General features: G+C 40.5%; 2 protein-coding genes and 1 long non-coding RNA gene across 4 annotated transcripts; 1 reads left to right on the top strand and 2 right to left on the bottom strand.

Moving 5' to 3' along the window:
- Positions 1-567: 567 nt before the first annotated feature.
- On the bottom strand, positions 568-9,020 carry pdp1 (pyruvate dehydrogenase phosphatase catalytic subunit 1). Its single transcript, XM_086038892.1, has 9 exons — positions 8,861-9,020; positions 6,593-6,851; positions 6,347-6,514; positions 5,295-5,506; positions 4,436-4,517; positions 4,225-4,319; positions 2,928-3,096; positions 2,637-2,855; positions 568-2,015 (listed from the first exon to the last, which is right to left on the bottom strand). Exons 2-9 carry the CDS (start codon positions 6,836-6,838, stop codon positions 1,641-1,643), a joined length of 1,566 nt encoding a protein of 521 aa, XP_085895018.1. The 5' UTR covers positions 6,839-6,851; positions 8,861-9,020; the 3' UTR covers positions 568-1,640.
- Positions 9,021-9,779: 759 nt separating this feature from the next.
- LOC147143666 (meckelin-like) lies at positions 9,780-20,234 on the bottom strand. 2 transcript variants are annotated; one of them, XM_086038972.1, is made up of 28 exons: positions 19,999-20,234; positions 19,327-19,415; positions 19,152-19,239; positions 18,978-19,077; positions 18,162-18,225; positions 17,590-17,661; positions 17,002-17,064; positions 16,763-16,917; positions 16,566-16,674; positions 16,406-16,492; positions 15,153-15,218; positions 14,916-15,069; positions 14,726-14,846; positions 14,535-14,640; positions 13,792-13,848; positions 13,118-13,216; positions 12,877-12,975; positions 12,701-12,787; positions 12,505-12,604; positions 12,277-12,416; positions 12,049-12,189; positions 11,889-11,969; positions 10,937-11,053; positions 10,738-10,854; positions 10,565-10,672; positions 10,346-10,448; positions 10,120-10,262; positions 9,780-10,026 (listed from the first exon to the last, which is right to left on the bottom strand). In XM_086038972.1, exons 1-28 carry the CDS (start codon positions 20,198-20,200, stop codon positions 9,946-9,948), a joined length of 2,949 nt encoding a protein of 982 aa, XP_085895098.1. In that variant the 5' UTR covers positions 20,201-20,234; the 3' UTR covers positions 9,780-9,945. The 2 variants fall into 2 exon arrangements, 1 of the variants encoding a protein (XP_085895098.1); XR_015087937.1 differs by lacking the exon at positions 9,780-10,026 and having other exon boundaries at positions 10,210-10,262; positions 10,565-10,655.
- Positions 13,511-14,478, top strand: LOC147143667 (uncharacterized). The gene is made up of 3 exons (XR_015087938.1): positions 13,511-13,587; positions 13,839-13,929; positions 14,445-14,478. It is a non-coding gene; the product is annotated as an uncharacterized LOC147143667 (long non-coding RNA).
- Positions 20,235-20,746: the final 512 nt, after the last annotated feature.

Here is a 20,746-nt window from a genome sequence, read left to right on the forward strand (position 1 = left end):
CTCACTTGCAATAATATTCATAATGTTTTTTTTGCATATGATGTAAATGGATAGAGATGTAACATTTATTTCTGTGTGATGTGAGTTCATCCCGCACACAAGTGGGGAAGTGTTATACAATTGAACAAAGAACGACCTGATGTCCTTCACGCTTACACGGCCTCCTTTTATAAGCACGCTACCAGCAAGTATGACCGACTGACTTCATTTTAATTATTAACAAAAAGTTGCTATGGCTACAAACACATACGGACAGTAAAATGAGGAGATTTAACGAGGTCACATATTCTTTTTCTTTCACAAGGAGCACACTCCAGGAACAATTAGTCAGTCTGCAATATAATATTTTTATGCTGTTTATAATAGAATTTTACCATGGAAGACTGTGTTCAGGAGAATTGCTCACTGTTTATGAATAGATGATATTTTCTCTTACGGTGTTGTTAGAACGTTATATGTCACATTTTGCCTGTTATAGAACGTTCCCTTGTAATGATAATGACAAATGTTACATTTATAAAGATAACAATCCTTTACTGTTCCTTCTGGAAAAATGATTGCCATAAATTGAGGTTTGGTCCGCATAGGTTTTATTTATTTTTTTGTCACTGTGGGCATAGTGACTACGTCCATCCGGTTGATGGCCGTGTGTTACATCAAGAAAGCACACACAGTCGTGGCCTACTTTTTGCCCATAAAGCCACAAAGTACATTTTAAAACACACAAATGATGACAACACTTTCGGTGCGTTCACTGTTGTTTTCAAATGTTCGGCACAACATATTGAAATACACGGTATACAAAGCATATACTGTATGTAAATGGAAATTTAGGTCTTGCATCATTTCCTGTCTCATGTGGCACAGATGTGTGGGTGCGTGCGCAACTTTACTCAAGATGGAAAAACACAGCAAGCTTTTACTATTTATTACGCCATAGACAAAATAGAACCCGATTAGATAACAATTTACACATATGCCAAAGATTAGACAAATGCCTGTAACGTGACATGGAATAAATATTGTTGCGAAGTGGACATTAACGGCAGTTTAAATACGACGCAAAACACGGTTGTGGTTGAAATAGAACTGGAGTGTAGTCGTAAAGACAGAAAGAATTGAAGACCTAAGAGACTGTCCAGCACGTTGTTATTGTGCTAATGCTATGACACATAACATCCCTTTAACAAAACTTAACAAAGACTCCCTAAAGCCAATGTAGCCTACACAGCCTTCTACTAGAAAAGAAAATGAGAAGAAAATTGTGGAGCGTTTTTCAAAATGTGTAGGATTTGCCATGAAAAAGACAAAACATATTTCTTCTGAATCATACCAATCTTGGGGATGCACCGAAAATTCGTCCGCTGAAGATTTTTGGCCGAATTTTTTTTGTCCCATACTTTCATTTCAGCTCTTTGGAATTTCTTTCCCCTCCCCTGGAGAAGATACTTTAAGCTCAGGATCTTTTGGCGCAAAATAAAATTGTAACAGTGTCATATATAGTCAGTATTGCACAATGATACACAATCGTACAATCTGCAACTGCAAAAGAAATGGAAATCTTTCCTGTGTACAAACATGTTTTTCTCATAAATAATAAAGTCAGATATGAAAATATATGAACAAGAGTGTGCGCGCGTTTACTCTCCGTGCAGCCGCGCTCCGATCACGTGCGGATTGAACTGGGAGACGATGATGGTGATGTCATCGCGGTACATGCGGGCCAGCTCCTCGGGCAGCGAGAGCATCTTGGACAGCCTCTCGTGGTCCACCGTGCCAAACTCGTTGTTGCCCACGGCGTGCCGCATCAGGTGGGTGGCCGCGTTCTGGTCCTCGAAGGCCGACGACACGCGGGCCTTGCGTTCCTCCAGCAGCCCCTGCATCTGTCCCAGGGTGACCCTGTAGCCCCCCACTGTGAGCGGCTGCTGCTGGTGTACGCCCGTCAAGTATTCGCCGACGATGCGCACCACTTCCTGTCTGTGCAGAGTCTCCCAGAGCCCGTCGGAACCGATCACCTGCGGGGGCAGACTGGGATTCACTGTGCAGAACTTATTTGAAATGTGTTCTGATTCCACTATGTTGACTACTCACAACACAAGGGTACACTTGGACTTGTATTTAATGAGATCCCGAAAGAACTCTAAAATGTTCGAAAAGATTAATAAAATGAATAAACAATAATGAACATCCATTAAAATGTACCTGACACAATCTGATCACAGAAAACTAAATTAATATCCATCCCGAGGCGAGTGATTAGTCAGTACAAAACACGTGTTACTGATTTCCGCAAGGGACGTCAATGCCCATTCAATGCTGAATATCTGGATACAAGCTCACATTAAAGAATTTATTATCCACTTTTCACTGTTAAGTCTGTTTGCATTGGGGTCGAGTGGGACAGCAACCCATCAGTATGACAAAATTGGTGCCTATTTTATAAAGTGCACTATCACCACCTACAGGACTGGAGTGGTATTGACAAGTAGACTGTTTTCCAAAACAAGCTGGCTGGACATGTTTAGGATGTTTTGGTCTAGCAAGAAGTCTTTGTTTTTCATATTTTTGGAATACAATTCTTATGAAGGATCTCTTACAGGTGTACCTAATGAAGTGTAAGTCAGCGCTTGTCTCACCAGGAAGCGATCCTGCGGTCTGAGCCGGTGGTAGGTGATCTCGGGCTCGGCCGTCAGGTATGGAGGCGTGTGGTAGTTGGGCGGTATGAACTTGGTGTGCTCGTTTTCGTGCAGCTGATCGGGCCCCGATTCCAGCACTCGCTTCTGCAGCTCGATGCTCCACTTGAACTTCACGTCGCCGAACGCTCGGAAGGGCATGAGAAGGCCCAGTAAGCGGTCCTGCGGAGGGGCAGAACGCAATGAGCCAGGCGGGCATTCGACATAATCAACACTACGTAGGAGGAGTTGTACCTGTCGTATAACCGTCTTCCTCTCCGAGGGCGGGTGTTCTTCGCGAATCCGAGCCACCTCATCCTCGTTCTGGGCACAGTGGTCATTAGAGAGTGTGTGAGCGGTAAAGGAACCGTCCTCCTCCTGCACCCCTAGCACCGCCCGAGCATCTCCTGCATTGGCTATATACCTAGGACAAGAGAGCGTGATTACACTTACTTTCCAACATAACCTTAAGTTGTATATAAGATTGGATACAATAAGCCGCAAATTACTTCCCCAGTTTCAACACTACAAAGACGTCGCCGATTTGCATTTTTTCCCCCCTGATCCCAGGAGCGTCACGCTCTCGTCTATTCTCAGCTTCTCATTAACGCACCAAAATTGTGTTTACTTTTCAATTATTTTGTTTGACAAGGTCCACATTGAAAGGGTTAACTGTTCACATTATCAAATCAACCCCCCCCCCCAACCGCACCTTCATAATGCCAAATATATAATGTAATGCAGTGGGGTGAAAACTATGGACCGGGGATTTTAGTAGCATGCACTGAAAATAACTTATTACATGTCCCGCAATGTTATGTAAAAAACAAAAAGGCTGGGTGGTCGGCATTAGAAATGTTGTTGTCGAAAAAGTGGCGTGAAGTCAACTTTTAACTTTTCTAACTATGCAAAGACACAATTAAATTTACAGCTACCATGTTTAATATCTTAAAGTCAAATAAAGTTCGAGCTGGCCCTTGCACCTTTCTATTTTTCTGTATGCGGCCCTCAAATGAAAAAGTTTGGACACCCCTGACGTAAAGCCTGCAAACAGATGCGAAAGACTTCATTTTCCTTAACCTTCAAGTCTCAAGCAAGTCCCAAGTCAAGTCACCTTATTAATGCAATCTTACGTATAACATCAAGTCTTGATAAAGAGAGAAGACCAATAAGGTCAAATAATAATATTATTGGCCAGTATATCCAAACTGTATGTATAAATAATCAGGTCCGAAGTCACAGCCTAAGTCTTTAACGCCTGAGTCCAAGTTGAATCTCAAGACTTCGTTTTTTTGTTTCAAGTCACAAGTCGTCAAAACAGTGCCTTGAGGCGACTGGAGTCCCAATTGCAATGACTTACAGTGAGCTTGTTGTGGCGCTAGCAGTATTTTTGCTTCTGTGTTCCTTTATGCTGCTTCTACTTTTATGTCCTACGGTGCTTTTATTTTAATAAGTAATGTCTGGGAGAGAATAAAATAAAATGAGGTGTGGCTTATATACCAGTGCGCCTAACAGACCAAATTTTCTATGTGTTTTGTCTAGTTATTCGTACAGGTCCGCTCCATCGATGTGAGCCACGCATGCTGTCGCTCCAGAGAAGGCCACTCTCAGAACCCAGTAGTGCAGGAAAGCATTTGGGTCTCCAACCTGGCAGATGAAAGAGGCATTTCATAATCAGGCTATGGCATTTAAAATAGATGTTGTATCCCAAAAAAAAAAAAAATACTAATAATATATATACAGTTTAGTAACGTGTACCGCACCTGAGCCTCCAGAGAAATGTCATTGTCCAGCCTCTTGAAGGCGTTCATCAGAGCCTCCCTGGTGTCTGGGACGTCACCTGGGCTGAAAACAGAGAGACCAGCAGAGCTCATCACAAAAATCAGTCAACTCTACTGGTTTCATTGCGGGTTTTTAGTGGGAGATGACCAACGTGGTCTGTGTTGTCGTGTTGCTGGATAATGAAACGTTAGCATAAGAAATGAGAGAAAGATGTTTACTTCTGCTACAGGCGCCATCATTCTGCTGAATACCTAAAGTGGGCAAAAGTAGTATGTTACACCCGGGAAAAGTTTCCCACTTGCAAAGACTGGTCTGTAATTTTCATCACAGCTATATATAGGTACAGCTATAGGTATTTCACTAAGCTAGGCTAACTGTTGTTATGTTGTTAAAATAACATGCACATTTCAATATTTCTCCCACAACCCCATTTTTTTTTCATGGAAAACACATATTGGATGTTTGTCAACATGTTTTGAAGAATTCCTTTGAGTTAAAAAAAGAACCCCCACCCAATGCATTTCAATGGCTGTCAATAACACAGCCCAGTCCTTTGCTCCCAAGAATAGGAGAGTCCACTGTAATACAATAAAAAAAAAAAATAATATTAATATTTTTTTTATTATTTAAAAAAAGTATTTTACTTTTTTTTTGTTTTATACAGTACATTACCTACAAATGAGCAGGCCCATCTGTCCGTTTTAAAAATCAAATAGCACAAAAGTTTGTCCACCGCTGATGTAAATGCTGACATTTGATGCAGTTCAGGATTAGTGTACCTAATGTTTTGTGTGGCTAGTATGAATGATCACATTTTTTTTTTCTTTCCGCACGTCTTACTTGGTGAGATCGATGAGCTCCTGCCAGTACGTGCGGAGGCTGTTGAAGTAGAGCGTCTGAGCCTCCCTGCTGAAGTAGTCGTTGGGGTGCTTTTGCCACTGTAGGATGGGACTGAGCGCCCGGCCCGCCTCCACCGCCGCCTCCAGCTCGCAAAGCGTGTCGTGCGGCAGCAGGGACACTGCGATGTAGTAAAAGAGCCTCTCGCTGAGCGCCTGGTGGGAGCGGAAAATCTTGTAATGGCGTAACTTTACATAATACACTGGCTAGCTACAACAATTAAATCCACCAGAATGCCGGTGGAGTTCAAGTGCATCTGGAAACTATTTACACTGCTTCACTTTTTCCACAAAGTTACAGCCTTATTCCAAAATAGACTCAATTGAGTTTTTCCACCAAAGTCTACACACAACAACCCATTGCGAAAAAAAAAAGGCGGTGCTGCAAAGACTTAAGACTATAAATTATTGCCAAAAGTGCAACAACAAAGTATTGCGAAAAAGCTGTAGATCTTATGAACATGTGACGTTTTGTTTTTTATAAATACATTTTCAAAAACATAAGATGGAAAATAATATGGAGTATCTGCTGAGTGCGAGATTAAAAAAAAGGTATTGTGAAATTAAAATAAACTACAATGCCATAATGGCTGTTTGACCTTCTTTCATCTTTACAGCAGAACCGCAATACCGAAAAAAAAACCCCACATTTAAAATAAACTTAAAAGCTCATGTATGATAATCAAATGACAAAGATGAGAACGAAGGACATTTATAATTAATTTTAGAAGCGTAAGACGGTTTCAATGATTTTGATTTGATTTGATTTCGTAAACAAATGCTCTTTTTCAGTTTTAGTTTTTTAATTAGATTTTGTTCACTATAATAACCTTGGACTGGAAACTATCCCCTGAGATAAAAAGGGGTTAGTTGTATTCAGTTTTTGAGTAAGGCTATCACACACAATGTGGAAAAAGTGAAGTGCTACGAATACGTACTTTACGCATGCACTGTCGAGACTGTGTTGGAATGTCTGAATTAGTAGTTGCATTCTACCTGCGCACAAGCACATCCTGCGTGGCCATCGAACACACCGAGCAGCATTCCTCTCGTCTGCAGGCATGTCGCAGCACTGCGGCGGTCTTCTATAGGAGCGTTTGCTGGCAGCTGATTGCTGTCAAAGCCCATCACGGATGACAGGTTCTTGCCATCAAACTCGGGCACCTACAAAGCACCCGCGCGCGTCCAAATTAGAGCGGCTATTTAACATTGAGATGACGTGGAGGCGTTGTTGGAGCTAACCTTGAAACTGTACTCGTTGGCTTTGAGGATGGAGTTGACTTGCGGTGGAGTGAGGATGTAGCTGTGAAGTGCGGAGGTGGTCTGGTAACATCTTGAGGGAGTGTGACTCATGTGGGTAGGATGCCTTGAGGCGGGTCGTGGAGTGGAGGACCCCAACTGGGACCGGCGGTGCTTGCATGGTAACAGATTGGAGGACAAGACCTTCACCCGAGGCAAGCCCCTGAACAGCTGTGACATCACGGGCATGGCAGACGAAGCACTGCAGACACCCACAAACAGTTAGTCCAATATTGAAGTGTATCCAATTACGTTCTCTGCTCACATCCAAATGATATAAAACTGATAGGATGATGCTTCACAGTGCAGATGGATAACATGTATTGTATGATGGAGCAGCCTCGACATGGTCAAGATGAAGAATGTAAGAAGTTATGTGAAGACCTCTGTGTTTTACAGTGGGTAACTACTTTACGAGTGAGCCACTCAGAACAAGCGTGGGCTAACTCAAATTGTTTTCATTTTTCAAGTTAAGTGCAGAACTGATTCATTAGTGCAACACCGGGCCAACAGCCCAGAAAGTGAAGGAAAGAGACTGATAGAAGACTCAGAAAGTAAGTAGTGCTTTAATTGCATCTGCATGTTAGTATAAGTAAAAGTTATTTAGCATTTTTCATGAAATAATGATGAATTTCCTAAACCTTTTTCTAATCCCAATTTGTTTCTTTCATTTCATGAAATCTAGATGATACTTACCAGGATCTGATCGACACAAATGAGGATGATGGCAGTCTCTGATTAATATATCTCATCAATATCCAATTTGGCAAAATTCCAAAATCCGAGGAAAACCACAATTCTTGTAAAAAGAAGCATCCAGAAAAAGAAACCATTAACATACAGTCCATCACCATGATATAAATACCACAGATTTTATTGTAGCCATAATCCTTCAAATCATGCAAAATGACAAAAATTGAGTTAGCCCACTCTAGTTTTGAGTGACTCAATTGGGAATGTAAAACAAAAATAAATAGGACTTATCTGCGAGATAAATCGTCTTAAGATTGAGTGTTTTATTGTATTTACCTCATCGTCTGCTTACTATTGTATGACAAGTAAGAATGTCAAAATGTTAGTTAACACATTGCCTGGCGAGATGTCATAATTGCTCTGGAATGGATTATGTTTTAAAGAAAAAAACACATGTGATACATGTGGACAAGGATGCTTATTGTCATGAGTCTCATGACTTGGCAAAAAACTTGTATCCCAACTCCCTCAATAACAAAAAAAAAGCCCAATATGTAAAAACCCCGAGGCATGTCTGCTTGATGAGGACAAGATGACAAGACTATTCCAAAGCACCATTAATCTGAATAATATATTGTACTTCGCTTACAGGGACATCAATCACAGGACTGTAAACAGCCATTAAAACATTAAGCACACCTGCATAAACTAATGAGATCTTGCGGAGCTAGAGTCAAAATAATAGAAACAGCAACAGCCAAATTCCAGCCAACTATTTATTTTATGTTATGCTTGTCCTCATTAGGCTGCGACCCTATAACAGCATATAAAGTTTATTTCCCCATAAAAACAAAAAGTGTGGCACTTGAGACAAGCAATGCCATCCACACACTGTAACTTAATACTTTGTGTTTTGAGTTGCTAGCTAGTATAGGTGAGCAGGCCTGCTCAAAATAGCTTGACTCTTGGATGGTGAGAATGTTTTATGCGGTCATGACTTGGTGGGTTGGCTTCTGCTGTGGATGCTAGTTCCATGTTACATAATCAAAGGTATGTCTAGGCGTGCAGATGCTGCAGGAATAATAGTAATTATACACCTCTACGGAGGACGCGGGCTGTGTGTCCTCCGTAAAAACAAGACGAAAAGTAAGTCGGTTGGCATTGGGAGCCAGGAACTGTGGCAAAGTTACCATATTTGTTGACATCACAAGCCTCGCCTAGCTAGCAGAGAGGGAGTGTTGAAGAACCACAACAGCAGTTATATTTGTTTGCAACATAATAAGAAAAAAAACGCAAAACTAACTTACTTAACAGTTTCAAATCCTACAAGGTTAAGTACTCAATTGGCTTGTGCATGCGCCAGCTAACAGGGCAGAGCTGCCAAATGCTAAACGGAATAAGGGTTACACCCACCCCTTCAACTACGAGTACGGTGAAACTGTGTCGAGACCACTTAAGAAGCTAAACATGACGGATTCCGTTGTTCTTTACATAATGTATACAATAAACAACACCCACCTGTACTTTTGAATGTAAAGAAGTTATTAAAGCTCATGGCTCGAGCCCAAGTACTGCCAGCCAGACACCGTCGTCGTCCACCAGCGCCGTACCGCAAAGTGGTAGCGGATTGGCTGAGCCCTGACAGCACAGTCAGTGACGACACACAGGAAAATAAAAATGACTTTCAAAATAAGAACTTCAGCGACCATTCGCAATTCACACGCTTCACACAAACACTCGTGGCAAAAGTACTCACACAAATTTGTACATTTAATTAATTTGTATTAAAAAGACACAAGTACAAGTAGGACTTATTAATTCCTTGAGAAAAGTAAAAAATAAAAAAGGAAATTTTAAAACCTAAAAAAAATGTTCAAGGCCACCAAAGACGACCGCGGAAGCCACTTTTATCACGTATTGTGGAAGTTATATCACATGATTACGTAAAGCATACCACAGGAAAATGTGAAACTTAATCACGTTATTATGTGAAAAAAAAAAGCTAGCAAACATTGGCTCGGGCTTCCTACCACAACTTTGTGAAATAAATTCACAAAATCAAATAAAATAATCTAATATTAATAAAAAAAAAAAACCTAAACTGTTATGTTATGTTACATTAGACACCGAATTTTTAACGCCGTGGTTTTCAGGCTTGGCACAAGAGACAACGCATTCGACACAATTCATTTTTCGTAACCTACAACACCAACCAATTTTCTTGAATAAAACCATGGATGAGGAATATAATTGCTCCTCCCCAAGCCCCAAAATTGATCAGTAGTGTGAACGTGAGTGTGAAAGTTATTTTTATTTATTTATTTTCTACACGTGTCCTGTGATTGGCTGGCAACCAGTCCAGGGTGTATCCCACCTCTCCTCAGACTAAGAGTCATAGGAGAAAAAATAAATAAATAACAGAAAGAAAAGCACAGTATTACATTTTATATAAAAATCCTTTAATCTAGAAAAATAAATTTACAAGGAAAATATATATACAACAGAGAACAGTTATGTAAAAATGTCTTCAAAAGTGAATTGCAAAAACAGCAACATAAAAACCTAGCATAAAATACAGTTTAACAACACGGCTACTAAAACGATCATATCAAAAATCTGTCATCCACCAGAGTTTTGTTGACGAGGTTTCTCCTTCCGAAGGAATTGCGAATCCTTTCAAAGATCTGTTAGGAATAAACATATGTTCTATTACAATCAGGTAATGGTGATGCACCAACTATACACTGAACTTTGCTGTACATGCACAAAATACTGACCATTTGCTGAACGTATGTAAGGACGGCGGCGAGTACAAAATTCTGAGAAGCAAGGTCGACGACGCAGAAGAACAGCGTGTCAAAAATCAGCAGTGTGCCCTCATTACCATAATAGAGTACATCGCCGAAGGAGTGACCTTCATCTGCGGTGACAAACAGACATTATCTATGCATGCCTGCATCACCAAGCGCAAATGCACATCATGTTCAAACAGCAAGTTGATACCATTATAAAAGATGCTCTTATCATTCGGTTCAAGGAACTCCATGCCCATGACCCTCTCCAATGCCAGCTTGTCCCTCACAATGTAGTCCATGTCAGGGTGGGCCTGAGGAGAAGATAACAGTGTGACTCCAGAATACAATATCTTAGAATAGCAATAGAAAATCCAATAAAAATAGATTGAAACCAACAAAAATGTAAAGGCTTTTGGAGGTAACTAACATGATCTATGACTGAAGCCAGAAAGTGGTTCATGGTTTGATAGGCCCGGATGTTTTGGTCTGACTGGTTGAATGAGGCCGCATCCATGAGCCTTGATGGTCCATGTCGCTGAAAATGAATGAAAAAGTGAAACGTTGAAATACAAACATTTTTGAGTGGAGACAGGCACAAACCCTGGTGAAGGAGTCTCGGATCCTGTCGTAATGCGAGCGCAGCCGTGTGGAAAGGGCCACCTGGAAAGTCTGCATGTCTGTGTTGGGAAGAAGACCTCTTTGGCCACACAGTGACTCCTTCACACAGGAAAGATTACACGTAAGAAATATACAAATTAAACAACATTTGTAAAAATGATAATACAGCAGGCGGACATACAGCTTCTCTTCTCAGGTTGTTGTTCATTTCCTCCATGTTTGTATCAGCGTGGCCGTGCACAGAGCGCCCATGGATGTAGTAGCCAAAACAGCGCTGAGGTAAGAGCAGCACAGAAATCTGCAAAGACAGAACACAATTAAGTGAAACAAACATATAAAACGTCAAATTATGTTTGACACATTGTAACACAAAAACAGGCGCAAACAGTTGTAAGAATTCTAAAGTTAAACTGGGAATGGCATTAAATAGCTTGAAAATCGTTAAATATTTGCTTAACTGATGCTTGTTGTGAAGTGAGTTGAACTGAGTTCACTGCCAACATTCAACTGTAGTGTGTCAAGTTTGTGATCCCAATCCACAGCAAAAAAAAAAAAGAAGTTGTCTGGATGATGGTTGGTATCTCGGACAAGTTGAGCAACAATGTGAAATATTTAAAACATCCATCCATCCATTATCTATACCGCTCATCCTCACAACAGTTTAATATTAAAATAATGATGTTTTTCTTTATTTATTTCTTATTTATTTTTAACATTTAGAATTAATGTAATTATATATTTTCAATTATATAAATCCAATAAAAATATAGATTTTTTATGACTAATACATTTTTATTTGATGAGTTGCAATAAATCAATAACACACGCTAATTTGATAAATAAATATACCCTCTAAAAATAACATTTTAATTAAGCAATTTCAAGGGGGAAAAAGCTAAATTAAGGAGACAAATATTGCAGAACTCATGATAATGTACATACTCAGTGGCCCATATAAAAAACACAGAGCTGGCTGTAGACTTGCCTACTCCGGATTTAGTCTTCAATTAACCTAACATGCCTGTTTTTGGAAGGTGATGCAGAGAAACCATGCAGATTCCTCCATAGGCCACCATGATGCCCAGTACAAATACATATTTGCCAAATAGTTTGGCACATCCATAGTGACTCACATTACTGATGGAGCAGAGATCCACAAACTGGCGGATTTTGTCTTCCACAAAATGCTCATAAAATACGGTGAAGAAAATAACCTGTTTGGATAAATAATAACATTTAATAATAGGTTAGCACCGCATGAATGGTCAAGAAGTGAGGAGTAAAAGGGAAAACCTGCAGAAATCCAATGCAGAGCCAGAGTGTTGCCGACAGACCATAGCGCATGGTCAGGCTGTATGAAGGTATGTACACCTGTGGGGGGCGCTGCAGAGTTGGCCAGGGGTCCCTCAGGGCTAAATTAGAGAACCCTAACACCTACACAAACCAGAGAGAATGAAGTTGACACAGAAATGTCGATAAAAAGAATTTTTTAAAGTACGCCGAGCATAGAGTGAGAAGCACTTCAAGGAAGAAGAGCACAGCCATGATCTGAAAGTTTGGCCTAATCTTGCGGATGGTCTGGATCTCGTTCCACTCGTTGGCCACAAAGTAGGTCCGCCAGATGCTGACAGGAGAGGGATCATGTTTCTGCTTACCGTTGGCTGAAACAACGGCGCATAGATTGAACACACGTGAAACAGAGACTCTACCAGAAAATCAAAAGCTTTATAGTAACTACAATTTTAACACCTGGCACATTCCTGCTTGCTTTACTGCGTGGCCTTTCCCAGTCAATGAAGAAGACGTCCACAGATAACTGCACAATCAGCTTGTGGAGGAACTGCACTGCCTGGACGCAGCATAAAATGCATAATATGTAGTAGAAAGACATCCTCTAGTTTTCAAAACGAGCAATGCTCTTGTTGACATCTTTTCAGTGGCTCACCTTGAGAGCAAAGGCACAACAGATGTAGGTCACAAATTGTTCCTCTTGGTCTGGGAGCGGCAATAACACAGAGGCATGCTGTTGGGCCTAAAAACATAAATAAAACTAATAGTAAAAGTTATATGACTGAAGCTAAAAGAGAATGTGTTCCTTTTCTTGGACAAAATGAAGCGCACCTTGTAAAGTATGAGCCAGTAAAGTCCAGTTCCCACAGTGACGGCAAGGAAGACGTTGGCCAGATCTCCAGCGTAAAACAAGAAAAACATTAGCATGGTCTGAAATCAAAAGGAAAAAGGAGGGTCAAGATTTACCTGCACTGGAAAAAAAAAATCCTCTTTTAATAATAATAATAATGCATTTAATTTATAACGCATTTTACATTTGGGCAACAAATCTCGTGCTTTATAGATGCTTTACCCTCAAGTCGACGACAGGTGAGGCGATCCTCCTTTTCCAGCTGACTGTTTTGAGCACTGACAAGAGCACAGACAAACCAGCCAACACACCCAGAGCAGTCTGTGCCTCACACACACGCACACACAGAAATTGATCAGGGCCTGAAGGATCGAAATCTATATGAATGGCTTTATATTAGCCAACAGGTTAACCAAAAACCAGAATGGGAATCACACATCGGATAATCAGTTAAAAGTCTCAAGAGTCAGCGTGCCCTGATCTGAGCACGGGACCAGCTGGTGAAGATCGGCCCCATAGGCAGGGCCAGCCAGGGAGGAGACCAGCCCACACTATGTTTAGATTTTGAAGACAGTATAAATGTGAGGGCTGCATGTTAGACCGCACCCCTTTTCTGCCCTCGTGAGAGCATTCGCGAGGATGGAAAAACTGCCCACATCTGATCATTGTATGATTCCTGAACTTCAGAGATGGTAAAGATAACCGACGAGAAAATTCAATCGACTTGTGTGGATCTTTATTTACATTGGATCCCTTCTTGAAAGATAAAACAAACACGCATTGAGTAAGTAGTTGTTTTGTAAATTGCTAATTGGGCTTATGGACTCCAGATCTACAAAACATTCCAACGGGCCATATGGGCAATGGATAAAAACGCCTTTTGGTTTCATACTCACATCCGTCTTCAGGCGAGCCTCATTCTGATCCATCTCATATTCCACAGCAAAGCTCATCTGCAGGAGAAGAGAGCGGTATTAAGAGGAAAAGCATGTACACTGTCAGTCTGCATCCTAGCGGTTGCCGTACCCGACCAGGTACAGCAGAAAGCACTGTTTTTCTTTCTTACGTATTGTTTACCATCCGGTATTTTAAAAAAAAAAGATTATGTTATGTATGTAATGTGGTGTTATTTGAGATTTTAAAAAAAAAACATGATTGTGTGATGACTGGGTAACAAAATGGACACATGATTGAATGACGCTTTGGTTAATGGCTGCCTTGGACTCAGCATTATTTGTATGAAGATGGAGTGACATGTTCCACCAGTCACTTAGTATTGTAATGACGGACATACAGTAAATATAAAGTCAAAATACACCTGTTCAACTTCAAATGCCAGGTATTTATGATGTAAAAAATTGAGACCGGGATACTTCATCTTTTCAAGAGGGGAAGTAAAAATAAAGTGTACACACCCTCTTATGACTGAGTGGAGGGAATTATGAACAGTTCCAAATACCAGTCAGTGTTAGTGTAAAACTGTCACTAGGAAGCAAAAAAAAAAAAAGGCAGGAACAGCCTATTAGAACATCTATTTGTGTTTAATCAGACACTTTAATGGCGGGAGGTGTGTGCTGTCTACCATTCTCTCCAAACCACACAAAAAGGTAAGAGAAAGAGAAAGGCAAGTGTGACTCACAGACACAGTTTGTGTGTTGACATCAGTGATCAGTACATCTTTGTACTCCACACTCATCAGTGGGGGGAACACCTGACCCTGTTGTGTGCCTGGAACCAACTGGAACCTGCACACATTTGCACATGTCAACATCCACCAAGCACGTACAAAACTGAAACCTTTCTGTGTCTTGAGTACGACTTCATCCGCACCTTATTTTCACAGAGTTGGCAACCCGGACGACTTTAGGAAGGATGCCTGCGCTTTTCTCTCTGCCGCTCAGCGCGTCAACAAGAAACATACGCCGCGACAGGTACCAGCTTGTCATGCTCTCTACGCACGGAGAGCAAAACATTAGGCATACGACACAATCGCACACAAGCAGACAAACACAAATCCCACCTCGGTTAATGAACTTTCCATTGTACTGCTGGTTAAGGACCAATGTGGGCAAGGGGAGGAGTTTTCTGCTCTCTTCTCCACCGAGGTCCAGATACACGTCATAAAACAGCGGCTCGGGATGAGCGCGCAGCAGGTCGGCGACTAAAAGATCACACTACACACGCACATGTGGCGTGACATACTGTAAGTAGTGGACTCAAAACAACTGGACTGTTAAGTGAACAGCCGCAAACTTACACTTTCTTGGTAAGCGGTGCCAAAACTGAATGCTGCTGTCTGTTTAATGGGTGTTTCTGGACAAATCTAAAACAAAGGGTTGAATCATTCAACTAATGGCTGTCAAATTTTTCACCACCTAAAAATATGTAGCTCTCCATGTATCACCATCATGACTAACAATAGACTTCATGACTTACAATACAGTTGGGTAGTAAATCAATGTGAGACAAAGATTGTGTTCCGAAAAAGTACATTGCATATTATTGTAAGCCGCTGTAACATTGTAACATTGCACAGTTTGAACATTTACACTGGGAGAAAAAAAGATGATTAAATTCCAATGAATTACAAACAAGTTTTTTTTAATTAACCTAAGTTAATGTTTAAAATAAAACAGTCAATCCAAACATATATATTTTTTAAAATATGTTCTATGCGGGTCCACTAGTTGAAAAAAGGCATTCTCTGATAAATATTGTGTTTGTGTTAATCCACCAGTTTTTCAGCCATCTCTGAGGGCGGCCATTTTGTCACTTCTGTCGACGGAAAATGACATCACATTTGCTCAGAGCTCAAGTAACGACCAATCACAGCTCACCCGTTTTTTGAAGCTGAGCCGTGATTGGTTGTTATCTGAACTGAGCATCTGTGATGTCATATTCAGTCGACAGAAGTGACAAAATGGCCGCCACGAGAGATGGCTAAAAGCAGGTGGATTTTGCTGCTTAACTCATATTCCACAAAAGCAATATCAATCAGAATGCCTTGTTTCAACTAGTTGGCCTGTAAAGAACATATTCTTGAAGAAAATATGTTTGGGTTGACCTCCGGAGTTTAAAGATTATTTGCTAATGTATACTGACATTTATTATTGATTAATTGCTAATGTATACTTACAAATGAAATAAAACTGAACTGCACTTGGGCAGTGATTCTTTCGCCTGCATGGCCCGTGTAGCACATTTTTGAGAATGACTCCGTTAACTACTCTCTTCTTTACTTATATCTTAAACGAATCACATCAAAATGTTATACCTGTATATTGCAAGCAGGAAGTCAATATCACTTATGGTGCCATTTAGCTTCATCGCTAACATACATACCCATCAGCCACAACACAGAACAAATGGAGAGTAGAAAAAAGGAGGGTTGGAGTTGCATTTAACCCAGCTCTTGTATGATGAACCAACCTTATCTGACAAAAGTCCCAGAAATCTTTCTCCTAACCAAGCAATTGTGTTGGATTTATTGTATTTCAGCCCAGCTCTCACCTGGAGATTGGCTCCTCCAATATTTTCCCATCGAAGAAACTCCCCTCTGACGTTATAAACAGCAGCAAGCAGCTTAATGTCCGTGTTCTGTCAAACAAACAGAATAAGAGAATCAACAGGAATATTTTCCATATGGTTGTGATATAAGTTCATCACCTACCTTGTTTCTTCCTCTGAAAATAAAGCTAACTGGGACTGCATCACTCTGAAGGACTCGACTTGCCAATCCTGGTTCTTCGCCGTAGTAAAGCCAAGGTAGATTATGTCTCCTGGGAAAAAAAATGTTTGACTCTGTTAGAGTGGTATTTAAATGTATCCATATAATGCTGTGTCCTAATAATTCATGCGATTGATTACCAGTAGGAGATGTCTTGAGTGGAGCTAAAAGCGGCCTGTGATCTGAAGACGGCGTTAAAGAGGCCGCAGGCATCGGCGCTCGCGCCGCTGAAGGAGTGCATGTTCATCACGCACATGTTGCCGAGGGCCTGGCACGCCGTCAGGTTGGAGAAGCTCTGTTGACAGACGAGCGGTTAACATGCAGAATGAAGCTCACACAAAGCTGGATTTAGATGGAACTAGAGAAAGTGTAAAATTACAAGGCAGGCTGCTGCGGATGAGTGGAGGTTTTTGAGGAACCAGGCAGACACGATGCTGAACTTCTGCAAGCGGGACGGAAACACAAGCAAAAAAAAAAAAAAAAAAAATTTTTTTTCCCCCCCCAGCAAGCGCATACAAAACTGATACGAAACTCTGGGCTCTTGATAGTTGAAAAGCAGAAAGTTTCATCTAGATTTTCTTGACAAAAGATCAGATCTAAAAACAGATACTGTATAATTGATGATATACAATAGCTTTGAACATGCATCTTTGTTTGACTTTAGAGCTTCTGTTGCAGTGTACACATCGCTAATTTTGTCCAAACTGGAAACGCGTTGTCAGAGAAGTTGTCATAGATAGTCAAAAAAAAGAATATATTATCATTTTTCTCATAATTTTTCAATGGTAAAATATTGCCAACATTTATCAAATTATATTACAGTATTTTCTTGTTGTGGGGTCATTAATGTGTGGCATCACACCTAAATTGAATGGACACATCCTAGGAAGAATTGAAAAAGTCACACACACACACTTGTTGCGGTGGTAACAAAAATACACAAAGACAGAGAAATGAGTATACTCACCAACTGAGCAAAGTTGACACTGGGATTGATATTAGTGGAAAGACTGCCTGGTGGGATACACAACCCTCCTGTCTGGAAAACCAATGTGAAATAAAAAAAAATACATTGAATAATAGGAATATAAAATCTAGGTACTGTAAATCTTAAAATATATTACTTTATTGTCACAACTTCATGCATTCTCTGTACAGAACAAACATCTATGGCAACATTTATCTTGTTTTAATAATGCTATAATGACCACCGATATATAGTAGAATATCACTAAATAGAGGGCAGCATGGTGGGACAGTGATTAGCATGTCTGCTCCACAGTTCTATGGCACGGGGTTTGAATCCCGCTAAGGTCTTCCTGTAGCTTAGTGGGCTACTAACTAATGAATCATACGTTGACACTCTAGTGAGGTAAAAGTCAGTTCATGTATCTGCACTTTTATTCTGATCCTCACCAACATCACATGCTATACGGTAGATACTTTCCTTGGCCCTACCACCCAAATTTCTGGTTTGTTTGAGGAACTTGGATAAAGGACGCCTGTGTTGTCTAAGAGTAAGCAGTGACATGAGCTCACCAGCACAGAGGGAGGAGTACACACACAGGAGCTTTTGATGAAGGAAGCTTGACATCTCTCACACCTGAATGACAACACACACAAGATAATAGTGGTGAGATCATCACAAGACAGTAATATAGCATCATGAAGAGTTAAACAAAAAAACAACTTTTCAACTTTTGTTGCCTGTTCTGTGCTTTATGTTGATTTTCCTTTTTCAATCCAAGAATTATTTAACAGTCAAAATTAATGAATTTGTGTGTTTTCCTGTTCAAGCATTCCCAGAGGCCCTGAGATTTCCTCAGGTTCCCAAACTTCTCAAAAACAGATTCATGCATTTTTCTTCAACTTAAAGCAATTATTATTGTTTTGAGTCTTAATTTGCGATCTTAAAAACCCCTCAAAATGTCCAATCAAGTATGATCGTTTCCACAGCTTCCGCTCCCCTACTCATGCAATGAACTAGTCCGTCACCATACGAACTTGTCGGAGTTGTTGTGAGGAAAATAAAGCAACAGCTGCAGTGAATGCCTTCTAGAGGAATGCACCAAATGATAGTCAAACATGGAAGATACATCAAGCCATAAAAGTTTCTCAAAACCGGACGATCAATCGAACCATGATCTTGTCAATAACGGAAATTTTAATACCTACCTCAAACGTCAGAAAAAAATACTTTCCACATATACACAATGTCAGGCTGCTAATTTAATGACAAATACACCACTGTTTGGCTCATACATTTGTAAATCTGACTCTTGTCAGTGCCTCATAGCATATCACCACATTATGAATTAGACCCAGACGTGTGCATGTACTGTGTGGTGCCTATACCTGTCACCGCTGCTGTTTGGCACAGAGAAAGCGGATCCATTTCCGTTACACATCTCGCATGTGGCCTCATCCAAAAGGTTTCCATTGACATCCCTCTCCACTGGAATAAATAACCACAATCAGACAAGTCAAAACCATTGCATTACTTTTCACCAGGCGAAATATTTCACTCACCGAGGATATGTCTTGCAGGGCAATGGCACTGGCCCTCATCAGTACTGCCTGGGCAGCGAATGCACCCAAAACCATCTTGAGTTACTGCCTGGAATCAAACCAGAAAACTCTATTTAGACAAAGGACACACATGTTTGTGTGAGATAAACAGCAAGAGAATATGAAGAGCACTTACAGGCTTGTCATCTGGACAAGCCTCACAAGAAATGGATGTCAGGTCAGTCGTGACTGTACGGAATCCACTTTGGCAGATACAACTCAAACCTGGAAAATAAATGATTGTTATTGCTAAACAATCAGGTGATGAGTTGACATACAATGCCACACATTGTTATTGTGACTCCGTAATATTTTCATTCATCCATTTATAAAGGGCTTGTCCTCATTAGTTGCCTAAATCAAGATTCGAGCTATACAATCGGAACTGTGAGGCAGGCGAGATAACCATTACCCAACCATGCTACTAATCATATTTATCTTATTAACTCAACCTTTATCGTTGTAAATAACATTTAAAATAAAAAGAAACCTACGCGCAGTAGTGAATATTGAACCTTATTGTGTTCTTACATCACTTTGTAAATGTATATTTCTGCTATTTTGTTCTTACACATTGAATTTTCTTTTTAAAACAATTTAGGTACTTCGGTCAATTTACATCGGACATAAACATGGAAATGAAAATGCGGCTTCAACTTGATTCCCGTATTACATTAAGGTGTCGTCTGAAAAAAGTGAATAGTCTTTCTCGGCCTTTTGCTGCCAGCTAACTTCACCTCAGCCCCATATAAGAGAATTTGCTGAATTTTAAACAAAACCAATGGACCATTTGTTAAGTGAGACAAACCTGCTGCGCTGCGTTGTTGATTTTCACCACAGCTCACGCACGACAAACTGGAGATGTCGAAGAATTCTTCCACGCTGCAATCTGAGGGGTCTTGAAAAGGAATTATGTACTGCTGGCAGTGAACTGGTTTGAAATACACAAAAACTAATGCGAAAACAAATCTGTAGCTGCTAATAATAAACAGTAGCGTCCCTGTCGCCATGGTGTGTTGGGTCTTTCTTTTTCGTTTATGGGTAGCATCAGGCTTTGTGAAACACTACCGCCACCTTGAGTATGGACGTACGCATGTCAGCGAGGTGCCTAAAATGATAAAATAAAATAAAATACAATAAAAAGCGTTTTCACAGTGTGTATTCCATTGTCATTCAGTGTCAGTGTGAATGTGAGTTTTAATGGTTGTAGTTTCATTTCTATGTGTGCCCTGTGATTGACAAACGATCAATCCAGGGTGTAGTCTGCCTTTCGCCTTAAGGTCAACCAGAATAGGCACCAGCTCTCCATGACCCTGAACAGAATAAGTAGTATAAAAAATAAAATAACATAAATGAAGGTGTTTGTTCTTCATGTGCTTGTATGGGTTTCCTCTCACATTCCGAAAACATGCATGTTAGCTTCAATGAAGACCCCAAACTGTTCTTATAGGTATGAATATGAGTGTGAATGGTTGTTTGTCTATTTGTGCCCTGTGGGTGGTGGTCTGCTCTGTGCAATTTCTCCTGTTCATTGCAAGTAATGCAGATTAACAAAG

The sequence above is a fragment of the Filicampus tigris genome, chromosome 8 (assembly GCF_054856515.1).
Source record: "Filicampus tigris isolate MCC_2025a chromosome 8, RoL_Ftig_1.0, whole genome shotgun sequence".
NCBI lineage: Eukaryota > Metazoa > Chordata > Actinopteri > Syngnathiformes > Syngnathidae > Filicampus > Filicampus tigris.